A 23,544-nucleotide genomic window follows, 5' to 3' on the forward strand; every position below is an offset into this window, starting at 1 on the left:
TCTTCCATTATAGTCTCCCACCTGCACTCCTGATCTCAAGAATTACCTCTGATCTTCTATCAAATTACTACCAGTTTGTCACGGAAATAAAAATCAGTCAAATAAATGAAACTAAGTAGAGCTTTCACTTAAAAACAAAGTATCTCTCATTACAAAAGCAATATATTTTCACGGCTGAAAGCCAGGAAAATACAGGTAAAAAGTAAAACAACCATGCACAATCTCACAACTCAGAAATGTTTAAAAAATTAGCACATGACTTTGAAGGTTTTTTTTAAAGCATGTTTAAAAAAAATAACTGGCATTATATTTACAGTTTTACCTTCTATTTTTCACACGCCATGGACACTCTTCTATTAAGTTTTACTTGAAAATGTCTTTAGTGCTTATATTCAGTTCAGTTCATTCCCTCAGTCGTGTCCGACTCTTTGCGACCCCATGAATCGTAGCACACCAGGCCTCCCTGTCCATCACCAACTCCCGGAGTTCACTCAGACTCATGTCCATCAAGTCAGTGATGCCATCCAGCCATCTCATCCTCTGTTGTCCCCTTCTCCTCCTGCCCCCAATCCCTCCCAGCATCAGAGTCTTTTCCAATAAGTCAACTCTTAGCATGAGGTGGCCAAAGTACTGGAGTTTCAGCTTCAGCATCATTCCCTCCGAAGAAATCCCAGGGCTGATCTCCTTCAGAATGGACTGGTTGGATCTCCTAGCAGTCCAAAGGACTCTCAAGAGTCTTCTCCAACACCACAGTTCAAAAGCATCAATTCTTCGGCGCAAACCTCTACAAATTTCCTAAGTGATTTATTAACACCAGTCTCCTAGGAGCTCCCTGCCATCACTCTTCAGAGGCACCAATTTTAGACTGGCTTCCTCGCTGCCCCTACTACAAATAATGGTGTGGTTGACATCTTTGTATAAAAACTGATAACTAAATTTTTACTTTCTTTACGTCTTGAGATATATGCCAAAACTGGCACTACCAGATCAAAAGGTTTAAATATTTCTTAGGCTTTTGAGGTACACTGTAAAGTTATTTTCTATAAAGTTTAAACTAATTTATAGCCTCAACTGAAGAGTACAAAAAACACTGCCTTATCACAATCCTCCATTCAGTATTCTTTTAAATTACAATTTAAAAAGGGAAAAGAAAAATTTTTTAAATAAAGATGAAGTTCCAACACAGCAAGGCATAGCCTCAGAAGGTTTCTGCTCAATATCCAAGATTATGCCTTATGCTATAACACTGTAACTCTTATTTGGGTTTATCTGTTCATTTATTTATCAATTCAAATATTTATTTCACTATCTTGCAGGTACTGGGAACACAAAAGTGAGTTAGACAAGCTCACTAAAGCTGAAAAAATTAATTCCATGGTTTCTTCTTCCAAAGCATGGCCCTCAGAGCTGTCAAATTCCCTCTCTTCTAACTACCTTCTGGCCAGGTTTGGGCTCAGTCCTTGAGAAGAGGCAGTCCCCATGCTGATCAACACGACATCTGTGATAACAGAGAGTGCTAAGACAGGAGACTGTAGAAGCCAGACAAAGGCCAAGCAGTGAGTGGTCTTGAATGAATGCTGAGGAACTTGCCTTTAACCTGGGGGCTACTGTTTCCCATACTTAAACTCTGCCTTAAGGACCTGCCATAGTCACAGAACTCCTGAATTCAGTATTATTAATGTTCTTCTTTAAGTAGTATGATTTTCATTTAAAAAGAAAACTTTATTTCACTGCTATAAATTTAAAAACCAGTATCACTTGACGGGGCTTCACAGGTGGCTCGGTGGTAAAGAATCTACCTGCCAATGCAAGAGACGCAGGTTCAATCCCTGGGTGGAGAGGATCCCCTGGAGGAGGAAATGAGATTTCTTGTCTGGGAAATCTCATGGACAAGGAGCCTGCTAGGCTACGGTACATGGGGTTGCAAGGAGTTGGACAGGACTTAATGACTAAACAACAACAGCAATTATTTGACAAAAATAGAAAGCAAGAGTAGATAAAATATACAAACTGCTATTGAATTTTTATAATTTTTAAATGCAAGTAAAGCACTCTTGGAAATAGAAACACTAACAATTAGTATACCAGTAACATGATCATTACTGGAGAAGGCAATGGCAACTCACATTCCTGCCTGGGAAGTCTCACGACAGAGAAGCCTGGTGGGCTACAGTCCATGGGGTCTTAAGAATCAGACACAACTTAGCAACTAAACTACCACCACCAACATGATCGTTATAGAAGCCTTGAAAAAAAAAAGCATTTCATGTCTCCTTCTCCTCAAATCTCAAGTTATGACATGCCTTTAGCCAGAAAAAACTGTCCTACTCAGTTGAGTGGTACCAGTGATTGGTCATTTAACGGGAAAGAGCAGTTAGAGAAAAGAACTGTTTAAACAAACCAATCATATACACCTTAAACTTCAATTTAAAATATTTAGGTGTATATTTATTTGCCAATTTTTAAATGTAGGCTCAAGACTTTTTCTTTGAGTAAGGATGTGTTGGGCTGCCTTATTATCCTTTTATAAATTATGCTATAATAGATCTGCTATGTTCATGTCCTGTTTCAGTTTCTTTACAGTGGACAAAGAAACTAAGGATAATCCCTGGACTCTTTTTTTCCCCAAATAGCTAATAGTGGTTTTTCATCTTTAATTTGACAGAAATTTCCTTAGTGACAAGTCTCTACTTGTATTTCCAAAGTACATACAACTCAGCTTTCATAGAAATAACTTTCCTTTTATGCTCCTATTTCATCAGTTTTCATAATATTTAGCTATCTAACTCCAATACTAGTACAACAGATTGGGATTACAAAGTTCACCTGGAAGTATTCAGACATACTAGAGTAGCTTGTAGATGTAATAATTTAATCCAACTGTGAGTAGAAGTCATGCTCCATGGGGGAAATGGAGTACGTCCATTAAATTGAGGTTAACTAAGAGATTTCAACTACTGCTTCTACCCTCTCTTCTTAAATATATTGGTCACATCATTCAAAACTGGATAATGTTAGCTTCCCTTGATTACAGGACTTTGTGAATTCCTAAATGACCACTCATCTTTACCACATGTTCCCTCCAACAGTTCCTTAAATGTAATCGGTCACCTTGAGACATTCCAACTGTTATCGTAACATCAACAATGTTACTCTTTCTTGGCACTTTTGCAGCATCTCTAACACTATTATTTTCATGTTTTTTGTCGGCCAGTACAGCTCAAAAATATTCATTAAAAATCTTATAAAAGTATCCCCTATCTTAACCTCAAAACTGGAACTACACTACAGAGTTTGGCAGAAATAATGGAAAAGTCTTTGCACATCCATTTGAGTTGTAGGAAGAATTTCAAATATTTCTGGAAGAAATCTTCAGTTTTTGAGATAACATGCATGAATGAGACAAGTTTTACAAATAGGCACATCTTGATAAACATATCTGTTCATGTGAACAACTTACATTTATCCTGACAATGTAAGCATCCCATGTGCAAAACAAAGTGAACAAGATTCAGTGCAAAACTAGAACTATGAGATACATAAATGAGTTGGATTTTTGCTCCTCTCTGAAAAGACCACTTAAGGTTTCCTCTGAAAAACCACTGAAAGTATTCTGAATATCATCAAAGATGCATGGAAGATCTGATAATTTTTCACAGTAATTTCCCCAAACTGGATGGCAGCAAAGAGTAGATGAAGAACTCCACGTCATCAACATCAACTAACAGCTTGACACATTTGGAAGAACAGATTCTGAAGATTAGATAGTTTCTTTGAATAAAGGGCCTAATTTTTATTAGTATTTAAATGTAAAACAAAGTTGGCCATTAACTATTTTCTGATCTTTTAAACCATAGACATTTGAGAGTTAGGATTCTTGGTGCTTGTCAACATCAAAACTTAAAAATGAAAACATCCCAATAATCTTAAATCTCATCTGAATTATACCAGGTCATTTCCAAAGAAGTTTCCCTTTCTTGCTGACTAAAAACAGTCTCTCACTGAAGAACTGATTTTTCAGGCAGACATTTCTGTAAATAAAGGATACACTGCTGTATTTTATTTTTTATTTTTTTAAATCTTATAATAGCTTGCAATTTTTCTACTGTTGTGTCTACTCTATGTGGCCAAAATACTGATTTTCTATTTACAATAATGAAGTAAAGTTTCCTTTGGAAATGGATTTTCAATTTAAAAGGCAATGTTACAGAAGATTAAGTAACTGATACATGAGGGATTAAATTATTTGGATACTATCTAAGTCATAATTTTAAGTATGGGAAGCAACAGCCTACAAGAAAAAGGCAAGTTCCTTTCCACGCATTCAAGACTATTCTAATTATCCTTGTAGTCTCTTTTCTCACCGCTTTTCCTCATTACAAACTTCATGTTCTAGGAATACCCTGCACATAACAAGCCATCCTTTCTGCCTAAAATGTCTATTCTATTATCCATAATATCACCACTGCCACCTTCACAGACCATACGACATGTATGCACATGCATGCACGCGCGCGCACACACAAACACAAACACACACACACACACACACACACACACACACACACACACTACACCTAACACCCAACTCAACTCACCTTTTAGAGGTTCTACACTAAGGTTTTATCTTCCTCCAAAAAATTCTCCATAACCCTATCTCCTCAGACTGCATCATTAGAGATTTTATCTTATTCATCTATATATCTTTCTATCGTTCCCAGAATATTCAATAAATAATTTTTGAAAGAATGACTATTACTTGATTAGTTTGTATCATTTAGCAATGTTACTTACACTTTACTTTCAACTTTCATCCCTTCATGAAAGCTCCTTTATATAACATCCTCCTGGTACTCCTACTCCTCTGCAACCATTACTTTGATTCTCTGCAGTACTGATTCTCAATAGCCTTTGAGAGCCCTTCTGGACTGCCCCAGACATGTGACCCAAGATGCTATTTGAGCCATCCTTTTGGCACAATCTCATTCTTATTGAACTCATCTACTAAAGTGCTCCAACTACCATCACAAACACAATAGCGGTAGCTATGCCCTCATGCCTTCGCAACTAGTCACCGATCAGATGTCTGCACCTGTAGGCTTCATAGGTACCTATGCTGGGCAGCATCTAAAATAAACCCCAGTGAATTCTGTCTCCTGGAATTCATGCCCTGAATAGTTCCCTCCCACACTGAATAGAGCTGATCTCTCAGCTGATCTGAGAGAACATTTCAAAAAAGACAGACTGTCTTCTGAGCTTAGCTCATAAAACTCATGGCTTCCATCTTGTTCTCTATGATCACTTGATTTAGATAAAGTCAGCTGCCTCAAACATTCCCATGAGAGGTCTTCCTGGTGAGCAACTGAGGCCTCCTACCAACAACCAGCACTCACTTAGCCAGCATGTGCATGTGAGTGAATCACCTTGGAAGTCCATCCACCAGCTCCAATCAAGCCCTCAGAGGAGTCAAGCATGGCTTTGCTTCCATAATAGACATCTCAACTACAACCTCGTTAGAGAGCCTGAACCAGAACCACCCAGCTAGGTTGCTTCCAGGTTCCTTATCATGGGAAACTGTGAGCTAACAAACGTTTAGGAGCACTATCCAAGGGAACTTGTTGCAATGATTAAAATGGTCTATGTCCAATGTCCACAACAGTAGCTACTGTCTACACATGGCTATTGTATACTTGAAAGTGGTTAGTGTGACTGAAGACCTAAATTATAAATTTTATCTAATTTTAACTACTTTAAATGGCCACAAGTGCCTTGTGACTACCATATTAGAGTGCAAGTTTATTTACTGTTTTGGGATAATCTATTAGATGAATCCAACCTTAAATTGAATCTGTCCCTTACTACCTCAGTTCTCTCTCCATCTTTCATCTTATCAGTCAACCAAACACACGCACACACACAAAAAAAACCCAGGCCTTCTCCCTTTTATATTTCATTATCTTGGTGAATGGAATACCCAACATCCATTAAAACCCAAGCCAGAAAGGCCCTCACTTTCACCACCTACCTTTCTTATACTTAACATCTTCTTAATAGCTCTATTTGTCTCTTCACTTTTAAATGTAGTTACAAATTTAGTACTTCATTCTTCATTATTGAAAAATGTCTCCTTATTGGTCATCTCTGCCCCTAAAACTTCTCAAGACTAATCAAATCTTTACAATGCCACCCAAATGATCTTTCTATACCATAACTACTGACCATATTACTCGTGCAATTAAAGATCTTCAGTGGCTTCCCACAATCCATTGGAAAAAAGCCAAACTCAGAATGGTATAAAAATAATCTGACACCTCCTATCACTGTAACTTTACCAAATGTTGTACCCATAGTCAACCACCATGTTCTTGTCACAATGAACTACACGCATGGAGTTCTTAGAAAAGATGAGCTATTTTACCCCTTGTTCATAATCACTGCTTCTACCTGAAATGATCTTTTATTCCTCACCTGTCTGATAACTACAACCCATCTTTAAAAATTCAATGGAAGCATTTATCTCCTGTTTCTGATCTATCCAGAAAGTACTGATTTTTCTTGAGTCTCACTGCTGACATGTCTATCTCCTTCTATTAGACTAGAAGCTTCTAAAGGACAGAATGAGTACCTGATTCAATGCTGATTCTATCTGACAGGACAGCATAGTGTTCACAGTGTAGGCTAGGAAGTTAGACAAACTGAAGACTACAATTCCAGTTTTTCCACTTAGTAGGTATGCTACTCGGAGAAGGTGATGGCACCCCACTCCAGTACTCTTGCCTGGAAAATCCCATGGACAGAGGAGCCTGGTAGGCTGTGGTCCATGGGGTCGCAAAGAGTCAGATACAACTGAGCGACTTCACTTTCAATTTTCACTTTCATGCATTGGAGAAGGAAATGGCAACCCACTCCTGTGTTCTTGCCTGGAGAATCCCAGGGATGGGGGAGCCTGGTGGGCTGCCATCTATGGGGTCGCACAGAGTCGGACACGACTGAAGCGACTTAGCAGCAGCAGGTATGCTACTTAAAACTTTCTGAGATCCTGTTTCTTCACCTACAAAATGAAGATTATATAATAAAACCCATTATACTTCAGAGTAAAGAATAAGTAAACTATTATGTATAAAATGTTACAGCTCCTACTATATGATTTTTAATCAATAAGTGTATTTTGGATGGAGAGACTAATGAGTTACCACCTCCTGGGTGGGTAAAGGAAAAGTGAGATAGATCAAAATAAAAGCTACCATCTTTGAAGTCACTTCTACTAGGCTACTCTATAAAGAAAATACATTAAGTAATCCAGGAACCCCCTTAGGTATCTACTATGTGGTCAGAAAATGACAGAGAATGGCAAAAGGACTCAACCAGAAATAAATAAAAGGCTGAGGAAACTAAAAGGTTGAAGAAGAGCAGAAGTTCTAGATGGGATCAGATGGGAGAGATCAAAAGCCCAGTAGTGACAATGAGGGCAAAGAATGCATATAGAAAGGAATGCGGGAGACTGAGAAATAGAAGGTAAGAAGTAGAAAAACACAGAAATTTGGAAGCAGGATCTTTCCGAGCAATGCCAAGAGCCACGATGTAGTTGTATAGATAGTTCCTAGGATGAATCACATGAAACTGCAAAACCTGCACTATTTTTGACTTAAAAAATAAAACAGATTAGACCATTTTTAAAATAATAAGTTGGACCTCTTTTAAATAATAAAATTTGGGGGGGATTACACATTAATTCAATTAATTTCTTTCTACATTCTACCTTCTGCCTTGAGTACCTGAGACAATGTGGGGCTCCTAAGAAAATCATGCAAAACAAAAAATTACATCGTTAAAGTGTTCCGGATGTTCCCTGGAACACAATTTAAAAATTGCTACTGTAATTTACATTAAAAGACGGCAGTGTTTAGTCGCTCAAGTCGTGGCCAACTCTTTGTGACCCCATGGACTGTAGCCCACCAGGCTCCTCTGTCCACCGGATTTCCTAGGCAAGAATACTGAGGTGGGTTCCCATTTCCTTCTCCAGGGGATCTTCCCAACCCAGGAATCAAATCCAAGTCTCCTGTGTCTCCTGCATTGGCAGGCAGATTCTCTACCCCTGCACCAGGGAAGTCCACGTTAAAAGATAAAGAGACCACATAAATAACCTTCTTTGACTGAACCTTCTCATTAGAATTCCATGCTCTGTAGCTGTGTTTGGACTCTACCTTCACAGAAAAAACAGTTACCCATAATTGTGTGCAGTAGCAAACACAATGCACCAGGAGTCAGAAGGCCTGGATTTTAAACCTGGTCCCAAGTATGTATAAGCTGGGAAATAACAGGCTAATCAACAAATGTCTCTGAATCTAAGATTTTTCTCATCTGTAAAACAGGAATAACATCTGCCTTATAGTGCTGTTATATGTATTAAACACAATGCCTACAAAAAAAACCTACTTAATAAATTGAAGCTTTTATAACTAACTGAGGAAATAACTGTAAAAGTGTAGTAAATGAGACTAAATTACTCAAGTATCACACTGACAAAATATATGAAAGCGACAATGATCTGACTTGTTAGATGGGACAAAGCTGAAGTGAATCAGCTGATTCACTTCGTACAATCAGCTGATTGTATGATAATAACCTTATTTTTAAATACAGGACAATAAACATGGGCAAATATTTCTATAATAAAAAGATTATTATGGATTGTGAATTTGTAATTCACCCCATTATTTTTTCCAATCTGACTTTTAATTACATCAGCCCTCAAAGATAACAACATTCTCCAGACAAGTCATATCTATAACAAACTTTTCAAGCTGGGTAAGCAAAGATTTCCTTATTACTACCAGTGTAAGGAAGCAATGCTAGCTAAAATGAGATATGGTAAATATTTATGCAAAATTAACAGAACTTTACCCCACAGGGATGCTGCAAGCATGGGAAAAGGCCGCTTCCCAGCACTCGGCAGAGCGGATGTCTGCAGATCTCCCTAAGGGCTATGCGATCTCCATGTCCATACGAATGCTTCAAAGGGCATTGCTTTTTTGCAGGCAGCCTCTCTGTAAGCTTTAAACCTAGTAAAACTCTCAAATTAGAATTCTCCATCCTTTCTCTACATAGAAACAGTATTCAATAAAGGATTTGGTTTGTGGCTTTCTTTTTTAAACCAGCTATCTGCCTATCTGATCTTGATTCTCCAGGGTTACTAAGAAAATGCAGGAAAACAATTCATAGCTTAAAAGAGGTTAAAAAATAACACTGAACTATCTCTTAGGCAAGTTTTCTTTTCCAATGTTATAGCACAAAGGGAGGCTAAGTAAAAGGATTCATGCCACAGAATTTTCAGTAACAAAAAAAATCATTTACAGAGAGGAAATGAAGACTAAAAACTAACAATGTTTTATGGCACAGAATATGAATCTACAGCTAGGATAAAAGGGATGATATTTCTTTAAGTGGTAGAAACTATAAACTAAATGATATAGAAGAGATTACTACTATAAGACGAAACCTTTAAAAAGAAAATATAATCTCCATTACCACTTAACCAAACATAGATTCTTGCTAAGAATAAACTTAAACTCAATTTGCTTACATCGTTTGTTTCGCAAAGGCCCAATCACTATTCATTCATTTGCTACCTTTTCCTCCTCTTACATACTCAGTATAACAATTTTTTGAGTAATTTCTTACTGTTTTGTGTGCCTGTAACACACACACACGACAAACCAAATCCCATAAAACTTGTATTAGATGGACTGTAAACTGCCAGGCTCCTCTGTCCATGGGATTCTCAGGGAAGAATACTGGAGCAGGTCGCTATATCCTCCTCCAGGGGCTCTTCCAGATCCTGGGATCAAACATGCATCTCTTACATCTCCTGCTCTGGCAGGGTGTTCTTGACCACTAGCACCACCCCTAAAGTACACATGACTTCTCATCTTAATCCTCAACACTAGTCAATGAATATCACAGGTAAATTTCTTAATTCTTTAAATACAAATTAGCAGACAGCAAGAATGCAAAATAACTTTGACAACGTAATGACGTACACAGAGCTGGCATTCAATACTTATTGAACAAATGAAGAAACAAATGAACTGATGTTGTCAAGACAGAACTGGACAAATCTAAGTGATCAAAGGCAGATTTAAAAGTTGACTGCCAATCCTAAAAAAAATCTTATTGACACTATACCTAGAGATGTTACTGTTTCACAGTCTGTCTCTTTGGTCTATTCCTCACCTCTAAATGCACCTTAATTCTAAAAACATCCTATAACTTGAAATTAATGGAAAGGGAATATTATCACAGCAAGGAAAACACTGTCACAGCAGTAGAAGCAGCAAATACATATGAATTCGAAATTATTTAAAATGTGTAGATCAAAGTTGTAGGAAAACCCAATTTCTTAAGTTTAAACAATAATAAATTCCTATTCTAAGTTTCTGACCTCCTTTATGTACTTAAATACATTTTCATTTAATCTTCATGCCAACATTAAAGGTAAGTGATATTACTCCAATTTTTATACATGAGAAAACTAAACTGTTCCTCAGAGACATAAATTTGCCTGAAGTTTTCTAGCATGTAAGCAGAACAAGTCTTGACACCAAAACCCAGGCTCTTTTCTCTACATTATCTTCATTTAGTTCCCTTTATTACTCCTTTCTTACAAAGGCTGCAAAAAATTAAAATTAGAATACATATAAATAATTAAGAGCTAAAATATCTTTCCTTTAAAAGCTACTTTTAATCTCTAAAAAGAGAATAATCTCAAAAAAATTCTGCCAGGGCAGTCAAAATTAATATAATTACTAATATTTATCCATATTTTACTTAATTCCCTTTTTTGGAAACAAATTATATCTTGTATCCTGTTATGCAATAACTGCATGGTAAGAACCTTCTCTCTCTCTTTTTTTTAAACTATTCACATCTATTTACTAATACACCCAATTTACCTTCAAACACTGTCTCAAGAATTCTGACCATGTAGGGCTTCTGGATAAATACACAAGAAACAAAAATACTTAAGTAATACGAAACCACAAACCTTTCCCCAAACTGCACAAATGACAAATCCAACTAAAATGCAACCAAGTGTTAGGAAGTACATTATTCTGACAAAGGGACCAACAAATTATTATCTTTAAAAATGAATGTTTTTCTAACATGATACAATAGAAATATAACATGAACAAAAGGCAGGTCAAAGAGTTAATTCTCCATGGGGAAAAAACTGTTTATTTATTAAAAACAGAATGTACTGCCCCAAGCAACCAAAGCCAGAATCAGTTCAATGCCAAGAAAAATTCAAAATTAAATAAAATTTTATGTACAAGTCAATCATAACCAAGTTTCTGCTTCAGTCACTACATGGATTCTGAAATGAGATTAACAATATAACTTAATTAAAGAAAACTGAAACTACTTCGACACCTAGAAATACCATTTTAACCAAGTTTCAATGAATAGTGAAAAACATCAGATAAGAAAACATAGTACTATCCTAAAATAAACTATTTTCATGTTATATACAATAATTTATTCACTAACCTGTATAAATCCTCTCTGATCAACTCACTGTCACCTGCCAACCTACAAACTGAAGGGATTGTATCTGTTTTAGCTTGCTTCCCACTGTTACATAATACCCCTCCCAAGTATGTCCTGTGAAACTGACTATTCTAGATCCATAATATAATGTCTATTACTCCCATAACCATAGAAATGATAAGTAAACTTACTGTCCCACACTATACGCTAGTAAAATCTATGAAGTTGTGAGTCAAAATGTAGGCTTTAAAAAGGTCCTCAGATGAACTAACCTGAGCAGCTGAGAGTTAAATTATTTCTAAACTAAAATTAGATTCACTTTCTTATTTTTATATTGTTTTAGGACTATTTCCTTAGAGATCTGACAGAATCTTTCTCTGCACAGCACACAGCATAAGTGAATACAGAATTTTTAGAAATGATTCTGATATTCTTCTCCAGAGTATATAACATCAGCAACTGGGAACTCCCAGAAGACTTAGAGCCATTAAGGGCTGGGATTCCTTTCAGTTGGCGTCATTCCAACAGAGGCTCAGTGTGAAATGAAACCTCCTGCAAATCAAATCTGTTGCAATGTTATTTTTTTCCAGAGGTTAATTACCTGCTTCACACTTACACACACTTACTTACACACACACACACACACACACACACACACACAGGAGGAAAGGACGTACTGGAAAAAAAGATGACATTCTGCTGTAAGCCTCCTCCAGAAATACTCAAAACGAAATCAAAACAACTTTCTGGCTGTCAAATTCTAAATACAACTCCATGAACATCCTCTCCTACTTAACACCGCTCAGTCCATAGCATCATTATCTCCAACTACTAACAGACAGTAAGAATTTACTAAAAGAAGTTACACCTTCAGATTTTATCTTTCAGAGATACTCAGTGAAATATTTATGGTTGAAATTATGATATCCAGCAACTACTTCAAAATAATCCAGTGGAGAAGCAGGGAAAGGAAATAGATGAACCAAGACTGTCTATGCACAGAAAGTTTTTGACGCTAACAATGGGAATACGGATGTTTATCATATTATTCTCTGTACTTTTGTGTATGTTTGAAACAGTCCATAAAAATAAAAACTTTCACAGATTCAAAACCCATTTAACAAGAATTTATCGATCGCCTCCGATGACAGACTGTCTTACTGCTCTGCCCTTTCTTTCCTTAAGAGGATTATACAGACCTATTATCACCCGACCTGTGATGCCACCTGTGGGAGGAGTACACATCTCTGGCCCAATGACAATGAGCATGACCATATTACTGCTTTGACCAATGACATGTGAGTGATGTGATGTACACCTCGACAGAGCAGAAGTTTTTGAAGTCACTGTATGTTTCCATCAGTTTTCTTGTTCTTTCCCTCTGCCACAGAAATGGCATATTCCAGGGGCTGCTGGGTGGATGCTCCTTCAGACAGGGTTCCAAAAACGCTGCAATCAATCCACAGCTGACAAGATGCAGTGTAAGCAAGAAATTAACTAGTGTTGTAAGCCACAGATATTTGTTGGTGTTGCTATGGCAATACAACCCAGCAAAAGCTGATAGATACATTTACTATCAGTTAGTTAGGTACCAAGAATATTAAAATTATGAGTGGTATATTTATGAGACTGTAAAGTAAGGTAGACACACACAAAAAAACTTAACTATAGTTACCTCTGAGGAGAGAGTCTGAGAACTAGAGGGTGTGCAGGGTACAGTTAAGATCAGAAGACTTTATATATTATTATATTATTTGAATTTTTGTGAGTATGTTTAACAATATCATTTGGATATCTGGATAATTTGGGCTATTTTTTATTCCTTATGCTTTTTAGTACTAAAATAGAATAAAAATATATTGAAGCAGATAGTAACTAATTAAAAATGAATAAGAACTACCCTCCTATCCTTAAGGAATCTAAAAATTGGTTGCAATTTAGCTTTAAAGAAAGCTTCTTCCAATAAGACATACATTATTAATTCTTTAAAGTGGTAAAGGTGATATGTGAAAACAAAATTTAATAAAATTAGGAGTGTAAGTACATGCAATTCTCAGTTTGCTCATCTTAAGATTTCAGTAAAGCAAACATAGGGTTTTGTACTTGGGTAGTACACCTACCGATCTCAAAGGAAATTCTCTCAATTTTATTTTAGTATGCCAGTTAAACTGGTGAAGAAGTGCACTCTAGGCGTTAAACTTGGTGAATAAGCCTTAACTACAGACAAGGTATCTACTCCTCTAAGTTAACCCATACAGGGTAAATATATTTTTCAGCATTAGAAGAAAAACATTCCAACCACAGCTCTTGAAGTGATTAAACAAAACTTGAACGGTTACAGAAGTCTCAAGGCCAATAAAGTAACACTTCACGACGTGAATAAATTTTTACTTAAACTTGAGCAATACCTGCAAATATGATTAGGGACATGTCTGCTCTTTTCATCTTAGGATCTCAAAGCACTTTACAAACATTAATTTAACCCTCATATCGCCTTCGGAGGTAGGTATTATACAACATTATAACTATCTATTCTGCCTACAGAACGTTTAAATATCCCTTCAGCAGTACTTGCCCTGAGGAGGTATTGCCAAAACAGCCAATAAGACAGGAAATAAGCTGACAGTGCATATGCCACCAACAATCTCTAAAAAGATCAGACCTTCACCCACAAGAACCACTTCCTCTGAGTAAGCCACAAAGACGGTACAGGGCAACCACAACATAGCAGCTTGTGTCGGAACACAGGCAGATAACACCTCTAATCTATGGAAGGCTATGTCTGAGCACCTTCACAAGGTATCGTATATGTATGTCAGTGTATGTGTATTTGGGGGACTTGTTACTCTTCTGGACGAGATATAGTCACCTTCTACATTACATAATCAATTTCATATACAATTTATTCAGATGCTGATTTTTTCACCACCACAAATATCTAGATTTTTCTGAATCCACATGAAATCCTTCTTAAGGTCGAGTGTATGAACCTAACATCAGCATTTAAATGTAATATTTAACCAAAACGGTATTCTCAGGACAGTTATCTTTAAATGCCTAAAACAGGCATCAAAAGAAAAAACAGGGTGACAAGTAAAGAGTGAACATTAACTGAACCAGGTTTTCTTATATATTCCCAATTTCTTCATGAACTGACCCTTACAGTCCCATGACAGGAAACCTAATTTTTTACTGGCCTTTAGATTTGCTTATCTCTCAACACTGGGAAGCCACCCAGGTCTATCATGTGTCTATGACCTAAAAAAACCAGGATTCAGCATTTGAATTAGTAAGAGATCCTGTTTTGCTATGAATCTAAACTGTCAGCTGCACTGGTTCATGTTAATTTAGTAAGGAAAACAGTATATTTCTCCTTTTACTGAAAGTCAGTAACATATGTTTATAAAATGTAGGCAAAGTCTCTGACCTGTGACACCACCACATATTATCTCTGCAAAATAAAAAAGCTGAGAATTATTCTAGGTACTAGCTTCATAGGTTTGTCTTGGTGTTAGAAACTCTTACAAATTTCTTTCTTTTGCTTTCTTTTGCGGCTATCTTGGTACTCTAGATATTCTAAGTAGAGAAAGTAAAATACCCTAAATCTCATCTCTTTCCAAAATTCTGACGTTTGAGGTAACAAAATCACTAGCAAAACAGGGAAGAATAAAGACATCTATTTAAAATAACTTTAAGTATCAACAATAAAGGTCTGCTAACCCAACATTCAGGAGCTCTATCTTATATATACATAATAATTTCAATATCCACGTTTTCCTTCTGTTACTTATCATTAGTAACAATTCTTGTAAATACACTGGTAAGAAAAGAAAACATTATTTAAATATTAATAACAGTATGTCTTACTGGAAAAACCTGCTTATCATTGCAAATCTCTTTCTTTTCACTAATAAGTGGAAATAACAGGAAAAAACAAAGTTAAACAACACAAGCACACACACAAAAAAAAAACAAAACGGAAAAATGACATACAATTTTAAGGTTAGACTGAAAAACTACTGTAAAAAACAAAGAAAAAAGAATAACAACTTACAGATAAATCTCACCATACAGTGATATCTTACTTTAAAGCTACAACCACATCTCTTTATTAAATTCAGAGATAGTTCATCATCATTTCTGATTTAGTTTCAACCGGGATGGCTTATCATTTGCTTGCTACATTTTTTTCACATAACTGATAATCCTTGTAACTTACATTAGGGCGCGATATTAGAAAGAATCACTTTGTAAACAATGCTTTTATAACATGAGCAATTGCTTAATTAGCTGATTTGCTAATTATGCTATTTGTATATATGTTTGTTTGTTTGATGGTGACATCTCCCATATCCATTCTAAAAACTATCTAAAATAAAACTGAGTCAAAATGGTCTTGAGAATTTCTTTACTTATAACTTTGGATTATGCCTGGAGAAAACAGAAGACCCCTGTATTATGGTAAAACCAAACTGGAACTTGTTCTAGAATATGAATAAAGTTAAAATACAGACTATCATTTTGTAGTAGGACAGCATTTAAAGAAAAAAAACATTTTGCACTAGATGAGCAACTGAGGAAAAGCTAATAAAATATTAAGAGGAACAGACTGACTTTTAGACACAAATCAACAGAATATACAACTTGGCTCAGCAAAGAATAAGGGTGGGGGAAAGGAAAGGGTGGTGGACAACTGTCTGAACCGTTTACAGTCACATAAACATAAAATGGGAGGAGATCATTATTTAGCCTAGTACAGCAAGTGTATACAAGTAACAGGACAACTTAAAAGAAAAGTCTGTGCTAAAGATCAGGAAAAACTTCCTGACCACAAGATCTATCAGATTGTTGTTCAGTCTCCTGAGGAAGTGACGATAGCTTTATCCTCTAGAGATACTTAAAATTAGAATGGATAAGGTACTAGAAAGCATCCGGTAAGAGAAAAATCCAACCCTGACTTAGCTTGGAAAGTTACAAGGGAAGCAGGACAGAAAAAATATACACGGAAAGACAATAATTTAGAGTGACATCTGGAGGACTTGAAAGCCAGAAAATCTAGGTCATATCTTGAATCTATCCTTTCCAGTTTTATAATCTTAACTTAAATGCTATGAGTTGCTGTAAGTGTAAATGATGACCTGCCTCACACTGAACTGAAGACACGGTAAATGTTAAAGAGCCACACTGCCATAGGACATCATTACATATATCAGGGTATTTTCTTCAAAAGAAAACAACAAGATTTATAATTTTGCTGATTTTAAATTTTCAGTTCAAATGCCATTATTTTGAAGATTCTTAACTACTAAAAGGAAAAGGACCATGCCTTCCAATGAAGTTTTAAAATATCAACACCCCGTTTTAATGGATGAAACTTAATGAAGTTAATTATGCTCCCTGTTTCTGAAAATGTGGCATGGTCAATCCCTAGGAGATGAGCAGTTAAATGATAAGTAGCATTTCTAGTAACTTTGTTAGACAACCATGATGTAAAAGCACTTCTCCAATTACTGCTGGAAAACTGTTAAAATATCCTGCTGCTTCTGAATGGGAGAAAATAATAGCAAATGAAGCAAGTGACAAACAACTAATCTCAAAAATATACAAGCAACTTATGCAGCTCAATTCAGAAAAATAAATAACCTAATCAAAAAATGGGCCAAAGAACTAAATAGACATTTCTCCAAAGAAGACATATGGATGGCTAACAAACACATGAAAAGATGCTCAACATCACTCATTAGCAGAGAAATGCAAATCAAAACCACAATGAGGTACCACTTCACGCCAGTCAGAATGTCTGCGATCCAAAAGTCTGCAAGCAATAAATGCTGGAGAGGGTGTGGAGAAAAGGGAACCCTCCTACACTGTTGGTAGGAATGCAAACTAGTACAGCCACTATGGAGAACAGTGTGGAGATTCCTTAAAAAATTGCAAACAGAACTGCGTTATGACCCAGCAATCCCACTGCTGGGCATACACCCCGAGGAAACCAGAACTGAAAGAGACACATGTACCCCAATGTTCATGGCAGCACTGTTTATAATAGCCAGGACATGGAAACAACCTAGATATCCATCAGCAGATGAATGGATAAGAAAGCTGTGGTACATAGACACAATGGAGTATTACTCAGCCATTAAAAAGAATACATTTGAATCAGTTCTAATGAGATGGATGAAACTGGAGCCCATTATACAGAGTGAAGTAAGCCAGAAAGAAAAACACCACTACAGTATACTAACACATATATATGGAATTTAGAAAGATGGCAATGATGACCCTGTATGCAAGACAGCAAAAGAGACACACATGTATAGAGCGGACTTTTGGACTCAGAGGGAGAGGGTGGGATGATTTGGGAGAATGACATTGAAACACGTATACTATCATGTAAGAAACGAATCGCCAGTCTATGTCCGATGCAGGATACAGGATGCTTGGGGCTGGTGCACGGGGATGACCCAGAGAGACGTTATAGGGAGGGAGGTGGGAGGGGGGTTCATGTTTGGGAACGCATGTACACCCGTGGTACATTCATGTCAATGTATGGCAAAACCAATACAGTATTGTAAAGTAAAATAAAGTAAAAAAAAAAAAAAAAAAATCCTGCTGCTTTTACAACCCGTATCAGTTAGGTAGGCAATTCATACTCAATTCATGAAACCAGTGTGTTAAGCGGTATTACCAGGTTAACATATTTTTATTATGATTCAAATAAAGCTTCTCTCATCATCTCACTAAATACACGTGAACATCATATAAATGTGCCGTTAATCTAGAAGACTATAGCTCTGTACTTGTGAAAAAATTTACTTCGGACTGTACATGTTGACTCATGTAAAACTGTATGAGTGGATGTACTACTGCATACCTGTCTGAATCAGGATTTTAAACTGAAAAACTAGAAGAAAAGACAACATTAAAGTGAATACAAAGCTAGCTCTGTGATCCTGGCCCCACTTTCAATTCAGTATTTATTTAATGACATTTTACAAATGAATGCTACAAATAATTTCACCTTGCAGATGACTTAGGCAGCCTTGAAAACAGTGCACATACAGAATTTTTGTTTTGTATTTTAATCAAAAGCATTATTATACGGCACTGTTGGCAGAAAAAGTATCATGAATGAAAACGTTAATTAGTGGGCAAATGCATATAAAGCCTCTGGCTTCCAGACTCACTTTAAAAAGCTGCTTCTTAAAAAAAAAAAAAGAACAAAAAGACTTGCTTCAGTTAAACAAGCTTAAAGTTGAACTTACAGCGCTTAAAAAAAAAGCCAATATATTAAAAACCTTTTATCTATAAATCAAAACCCAGAAAATCTACGAGTCCTAGACAGGACATAGGTTCTTTTCAACAAAGACCTTTATAGCAAAATCCTACCTGTATTGTCCCTGAAAATTCACTGTTCTAGAATACAGCCTGAAACAATTTACTCAGTCCACTGAAAAAGCATTCTCTTATCTCTCAAAAGAAATTCCAACTTCCACAGGACCCCTAAACTCTTAGGGAGAGGACAAGCATCCAGGAGGATTAGAAACAATTAGGATTATTTTGGGACTAAGGGCAGCAATCAATGCAATTCTACCACTTTTCAAGTGCTGGTTCTAAAAGCTGAAAAATAAAATCTTCAGGTCTCACAGAAGTTACAAAGCAAGACACTGGATGGTATTCACAAGCTGTTTAGATTTTTCTTTTTAACAATTCAAATATGCTACATAAAAACAATAGCTACCATGAACATATAGTTTGTTTTAAGTTGATAACTACACTTTTAAAAAGGGGGCTGGAGTGCCTGAGGAGTAGAGAATGAAAAGGGGAAAAGGGGAATAAATGAATGTGTTAATTTAACTGCAAACTAACAACAGGATATAACAGAATTCTGAGTCTCCAAAGTGACCATTCAGAGCCCAAACATAGCTGAATTCCATCCCAGCCCCAGCACGTCCCTAACACAAGAATAAAACCCTTATCTTGTTCAGCCATGTGTCGCCTGCCACAAACTGCAAAACAGAACAACGCCCAAAACCAGCTAGTCTGATTTCAAGTGAGGACAGACAGACTCTGTAGTCAGAAGCATCACAATGAAAGAAGTCTAACTCACACAGCTGGCCTGGTGGGTCTGCACACTCTACAAAACAAAGCCATACCACATACAGCACTTCAGACTTGAAAGGATCTTTAAAAAGGCACTGTTAATTTGCCAATAGCTCTAGAATCAGCAAAATGTACCTAGAGTGCACTGGAGTTAGACCATGAGAAGAGGCTGAGGTAGTTAGGCTAAGAAGATGGGAACTGTTCTATACTAGTAACTTTATTAAGGCAGCCTGGCACAGAAATAACACTAAACCAGTACTTCCAGATTTCACCCCAACATATATTCAAATCAGGGACAACTCTAAGAGTCAATGCATGCTTGAGATTTATGGGGCAAGATATGTTCAAAGAAAAAGTAATGGTCACATAAGAATAAATCTTGTGGTGGAAAAAAAGAAACTAGTAGTAAATTCCTAAGAAATATGAATCCATAATTGTCTCACCAAGGCACATTAAGTGGCTTTTAAAGTCTTTTGTCTTTTAAAAAGTATGTGAAATTAGGCAGTACCTGAACTAATTCAAGTAGACATTAAACCCAAACCAATTTGCAGATTCATCTTAGAATATTCATCTTTTAATCCTTTGTGCCCAGCACAGTGCCTGGCAAAAAAACAGGCAGCATTAACTGCATGTTTATTGTACATTTGTATCTCACCTAAGTTATAAAAAGCAACACAAATACCAAGGTTTTATTTCCAACATAATGGAAATAGGAAGAAAATCTCTGAGAAGCAAAGAAGAAGGAAAGATCATTACTTGGGGGCCTTTAGGTGATTTTAATGTGGAATGAGCTGGTGATCCAAGGTTCTGTTTCTACAGAATTAAACACCCTTACTATTGCAATGAAAACTACCAACATATTAGTTTCTAATAAGACTTGTCTCCAGGGTCAACAGAGAAGGCAAGAATTGAGAGAACCAGGAAAACAATTACCCTTGAAAGTGGCTTCTCAGAGACAAAACACCCTGAAAGAAAAGGAATGGGAATAACCAGAAAAAATCAAAATAAGCACTGTTAATAATGTTAAGTGTACTCTCAGAGAAGTTGAAAATTAAATGCATTAAAAAAAATACACAAACAAAGAATAAATAGTTTAAATATTTAATAGAATCTTTTAGGTGAACATTCACGTGATACTGGGAAGCATCAACAGGAACAGGAAATTCTGTTTCTGGAGTAGCTGTTAGGGTAAGATAATGGAATTTGGCCCTTTTAAAATCAACAAATGAGTCTTACAATTGGGTGAAACTCTCTTATTAGGGAATTCAACTACTTTTTGCAGAAGCACTTCTCAAAATGCTTTCTTTGCTCCCTAACTTCAGCTATTTGATCTTTTTTTTTCTTTTTAATGATGTAATGGTTTGAAGGCTGACCAAAAAAATAATAATAATAACAACTGAAACTTGGGACTTGAATAAGTAAGTAAGTAAAGTCACTCAGTCGTGTCCGACTCTTTGTGACCCCGTGGACTGCAGCCCACCAGGCTCCTCAAGTCTATGGGATTCTCCAGGCAAGAATACTGGAATGGGTTGCCATTTCCTTCTCCAGGGGATCTTCCCGACCCAGGGATCGAACCCGGATCTCCCGCATTGGAGGCAGACGCTTTAACCTCTGAGCCATCAGGGAAACCTGAATACGTTATAATAACACTGAAAAATATGTAATAAAGAATATGCTTTTATCACTTAAATATTTCAAAGAATAACTCTAAAGAGTAAGGAAACTCACTTAAACCACAAATGGTCTACCTCAATTCACCAAGCAACATAGGTAAGTACTGTAGAAGACTGACCCAACTCAACAAATCCACCTGCCAGCTTCTACTACATAATTCGCTTAGGCCTACACCCCCTAAATGCAAACGTTTCCGGAAAATGAAATCCTAAAAGTGCAATAATTAAAATCAAGCCCCATGATGTTCCCCTGCCCTTTTTTTTTTTTTTTTAAGTTCCTTGATATTGTCCCCACCAGGAGACTGGGACTTACTGGTAATTCCAACATTCTGGAAAACTATTAGACAATAAACACTGTGCAAGTCAATGTTTCAAGGATATCAATTTCATAAATCATCAGGCAGTAGTCTCAGAATGAAGTTCACAAACAGAACAGGGTCTAGGGAACTACAGGACAGGAGTTAAACTTATGAGGGACCAATACCCCAGCCGACCTCTGGCGCTGACCTTCACCCAAAATGACCTTCCTCTGCTTCCAAGATCAGTAATGAATCCTAATACCCACTACGGACAGAAAAACACAATCGTGGCTTTACCTACCCTTCCTCCGACACTCTGGAAAAGTTTCTCTCCAGAAAAAAAAAAAAAAAAATACATTTCCAAATTCAATCAACCGGGTAACTTGGCAGCAACCCCAGACTAACTGCAGAGCTCGGAAACAACCCTCCGTCGGATGCCTGTCAACTTCACTGGGCAAAGGCAATCGGCAATCCTGACTCTCCTGTTAGGTCGGGCCCCATCCAGGGAGGCTAAGCGCAGGGGGGAGCTTCATACCAACCTGTCGGTGATAGTAGACTGTGTGCCACTCATTGGGGCCCTTGGCGAGAGGTCCTCCTTTTATCCAACTTGCATTTTACAGTAACACCTCCACCCCACCCCCAGCGCTCCGGGATCAGGCCCGACTCCGTAGGGGACACCAGAGTCCAACTCAAAACTCCATTCAGTCATCTAGAACGTCCGACTGGCAGGGGTCAAGGAGAGGGGATGCGGGTGGGAGCGAAGCAAGTTATCTCCCCAAACAAACCGAGCAAGTCCGCCAGAAGGGGAGGTCTAAACCTAGGGAGCGATCCTTGGGAAAGCGCCGGAGAAAACTTCGTCACGGAGGGAAGTCGGCGAGCCGCGCGGGGAACGGACCTCAGGAGTCCGTCCGGGGCAGGATGGGCTCCTCGTCGGGGTCTCGGGGGCCTGCAAATCCCCGCCGCCGAGCCGGGGCCCGCTGGCTTCTGCTTTCTATCTGGGGCTGCCGGCCGCTCGTGGCCGCGGTCTCGGCCGCGTCTCGGGCCGCCCCGCGTCAGCCGCGCGCGGCTCCATGGCCCCGGGCCGGGGGACCCCTCTCGTCGTCCTCGCCGCCCCCCACCAGGCTCCGGATGCCGGGACGAGCACGAGCGCCGGGGGAGGAGGTCCCGCAGCCGGAGGTGACAGGAACCTGGTCTCTCAGCCCCGCGGGCTGCTCCCCATCCCTCGGAGGCCCGGGCTCTTCCGCGGTCGGCGAAGGCGGCGGCGGCGGCGGCGGCGGTGGCTCCTCCCCGACGCGCCGGTAGGCGGCGGTTCCCGCGAGGGGCGGGAGGTTCCCGTCTGACCCGGCCTGGACGCACTGGCCCGGGAGGCCGGCGGCGACCGCGGCGACTCGGAACGCAGGGCCGGCTCGCCGGGTCCTGGGGCTCTCGCGGGAGCGCGCGCGGCGGGCGGAGGAGGCCGCCGGCGGTGGAGGGGGCCGCGCGACAACCGCAGGCGCGCGCGCGGGTTCCGGTTCCGGTTCTGCCTTCCCGGCCCCTGCCGCATCCAGCGCGAGCGCTCGCCCTTCCCCTCCCCCGCCGACTTTTTTTGGCCTCCTCCCCTCTGACTTCGGGAAGCCGCCTCACCCGGGATCCCTCCGCGGCGCGCGGGGCGGCCCCAGCCCCCAGCTCTCGCCACCCCGCGCGCCGCCTCCGCTCACCGGCCGCGGGTGCGCGCCGCCCCCGCGCGGACGCCTCCGCCGGAATCTTGTGGGGGGAGAGCGAAAAAGTAGTTCTGCGGGGGCAGAAGGAGGTGGGCACCGTGCGACCCTGAGAGTCCCACGCGCCAACCTAAGGTTGTCCCAGGGAGCCCACGAATGCCGGAGGTTGCTACTTTGGGGTCTAGCTTGCCCTAACTCGGCTTTCCCCCAGAGAGAACGCCCCCA

General features: G+C 38.8%; 1 protein-coding gene across 4 annotated transcripts in view; it reads right to left on the reverse strand.

Annotated features, from left to right (window-relative positions):
* ARHGEF12 (Rho guanine nucleotide exchange factor 12) overlaps nucleotides 1-23,544 on the reverse strand; it is a 174,474-nt gene that overhangs the window by 140,638 nt on the left and 10,292 nt on the right. The window contains exon 1 of one of the 4 annotated variants that reach the window (XM_018059647.1): nucleotides 22,162-22,515. The exons of 2 other annotated variants lie outside the window; for them this stretch is intronic. In XM_018059647.1, coding sequence (XP_017915136.1) covers nucleotides 22,162-22,193 — 32 coding nt within the window. In that variant the 5' untranslated portion in view covers nucleotides 22,194-22,515. Of the gene's footprint in view, nucleotides 1-22,161; nucleotides 22,516-23,544 lie in introns of those variants that run through there. One more of the 4 variants, XM_005689556.3, reaches the window with a different exon arrangement.

The sequence above is a fragment of the Capra hircus genome, chromosome 15 (genome assembly GCF_001704415.2).
Source record: "Capra hircus breed San Clemente chromosome 15, ASM170441v1, whole genome shotgun sequence".
Classification (NCBI taxonomy): domain Eukaryota; kingdom Metazoa; phylum Chordata; class Mammalia; order Artiodactyla; family Bovidae; genus Capra; species Capra hircus.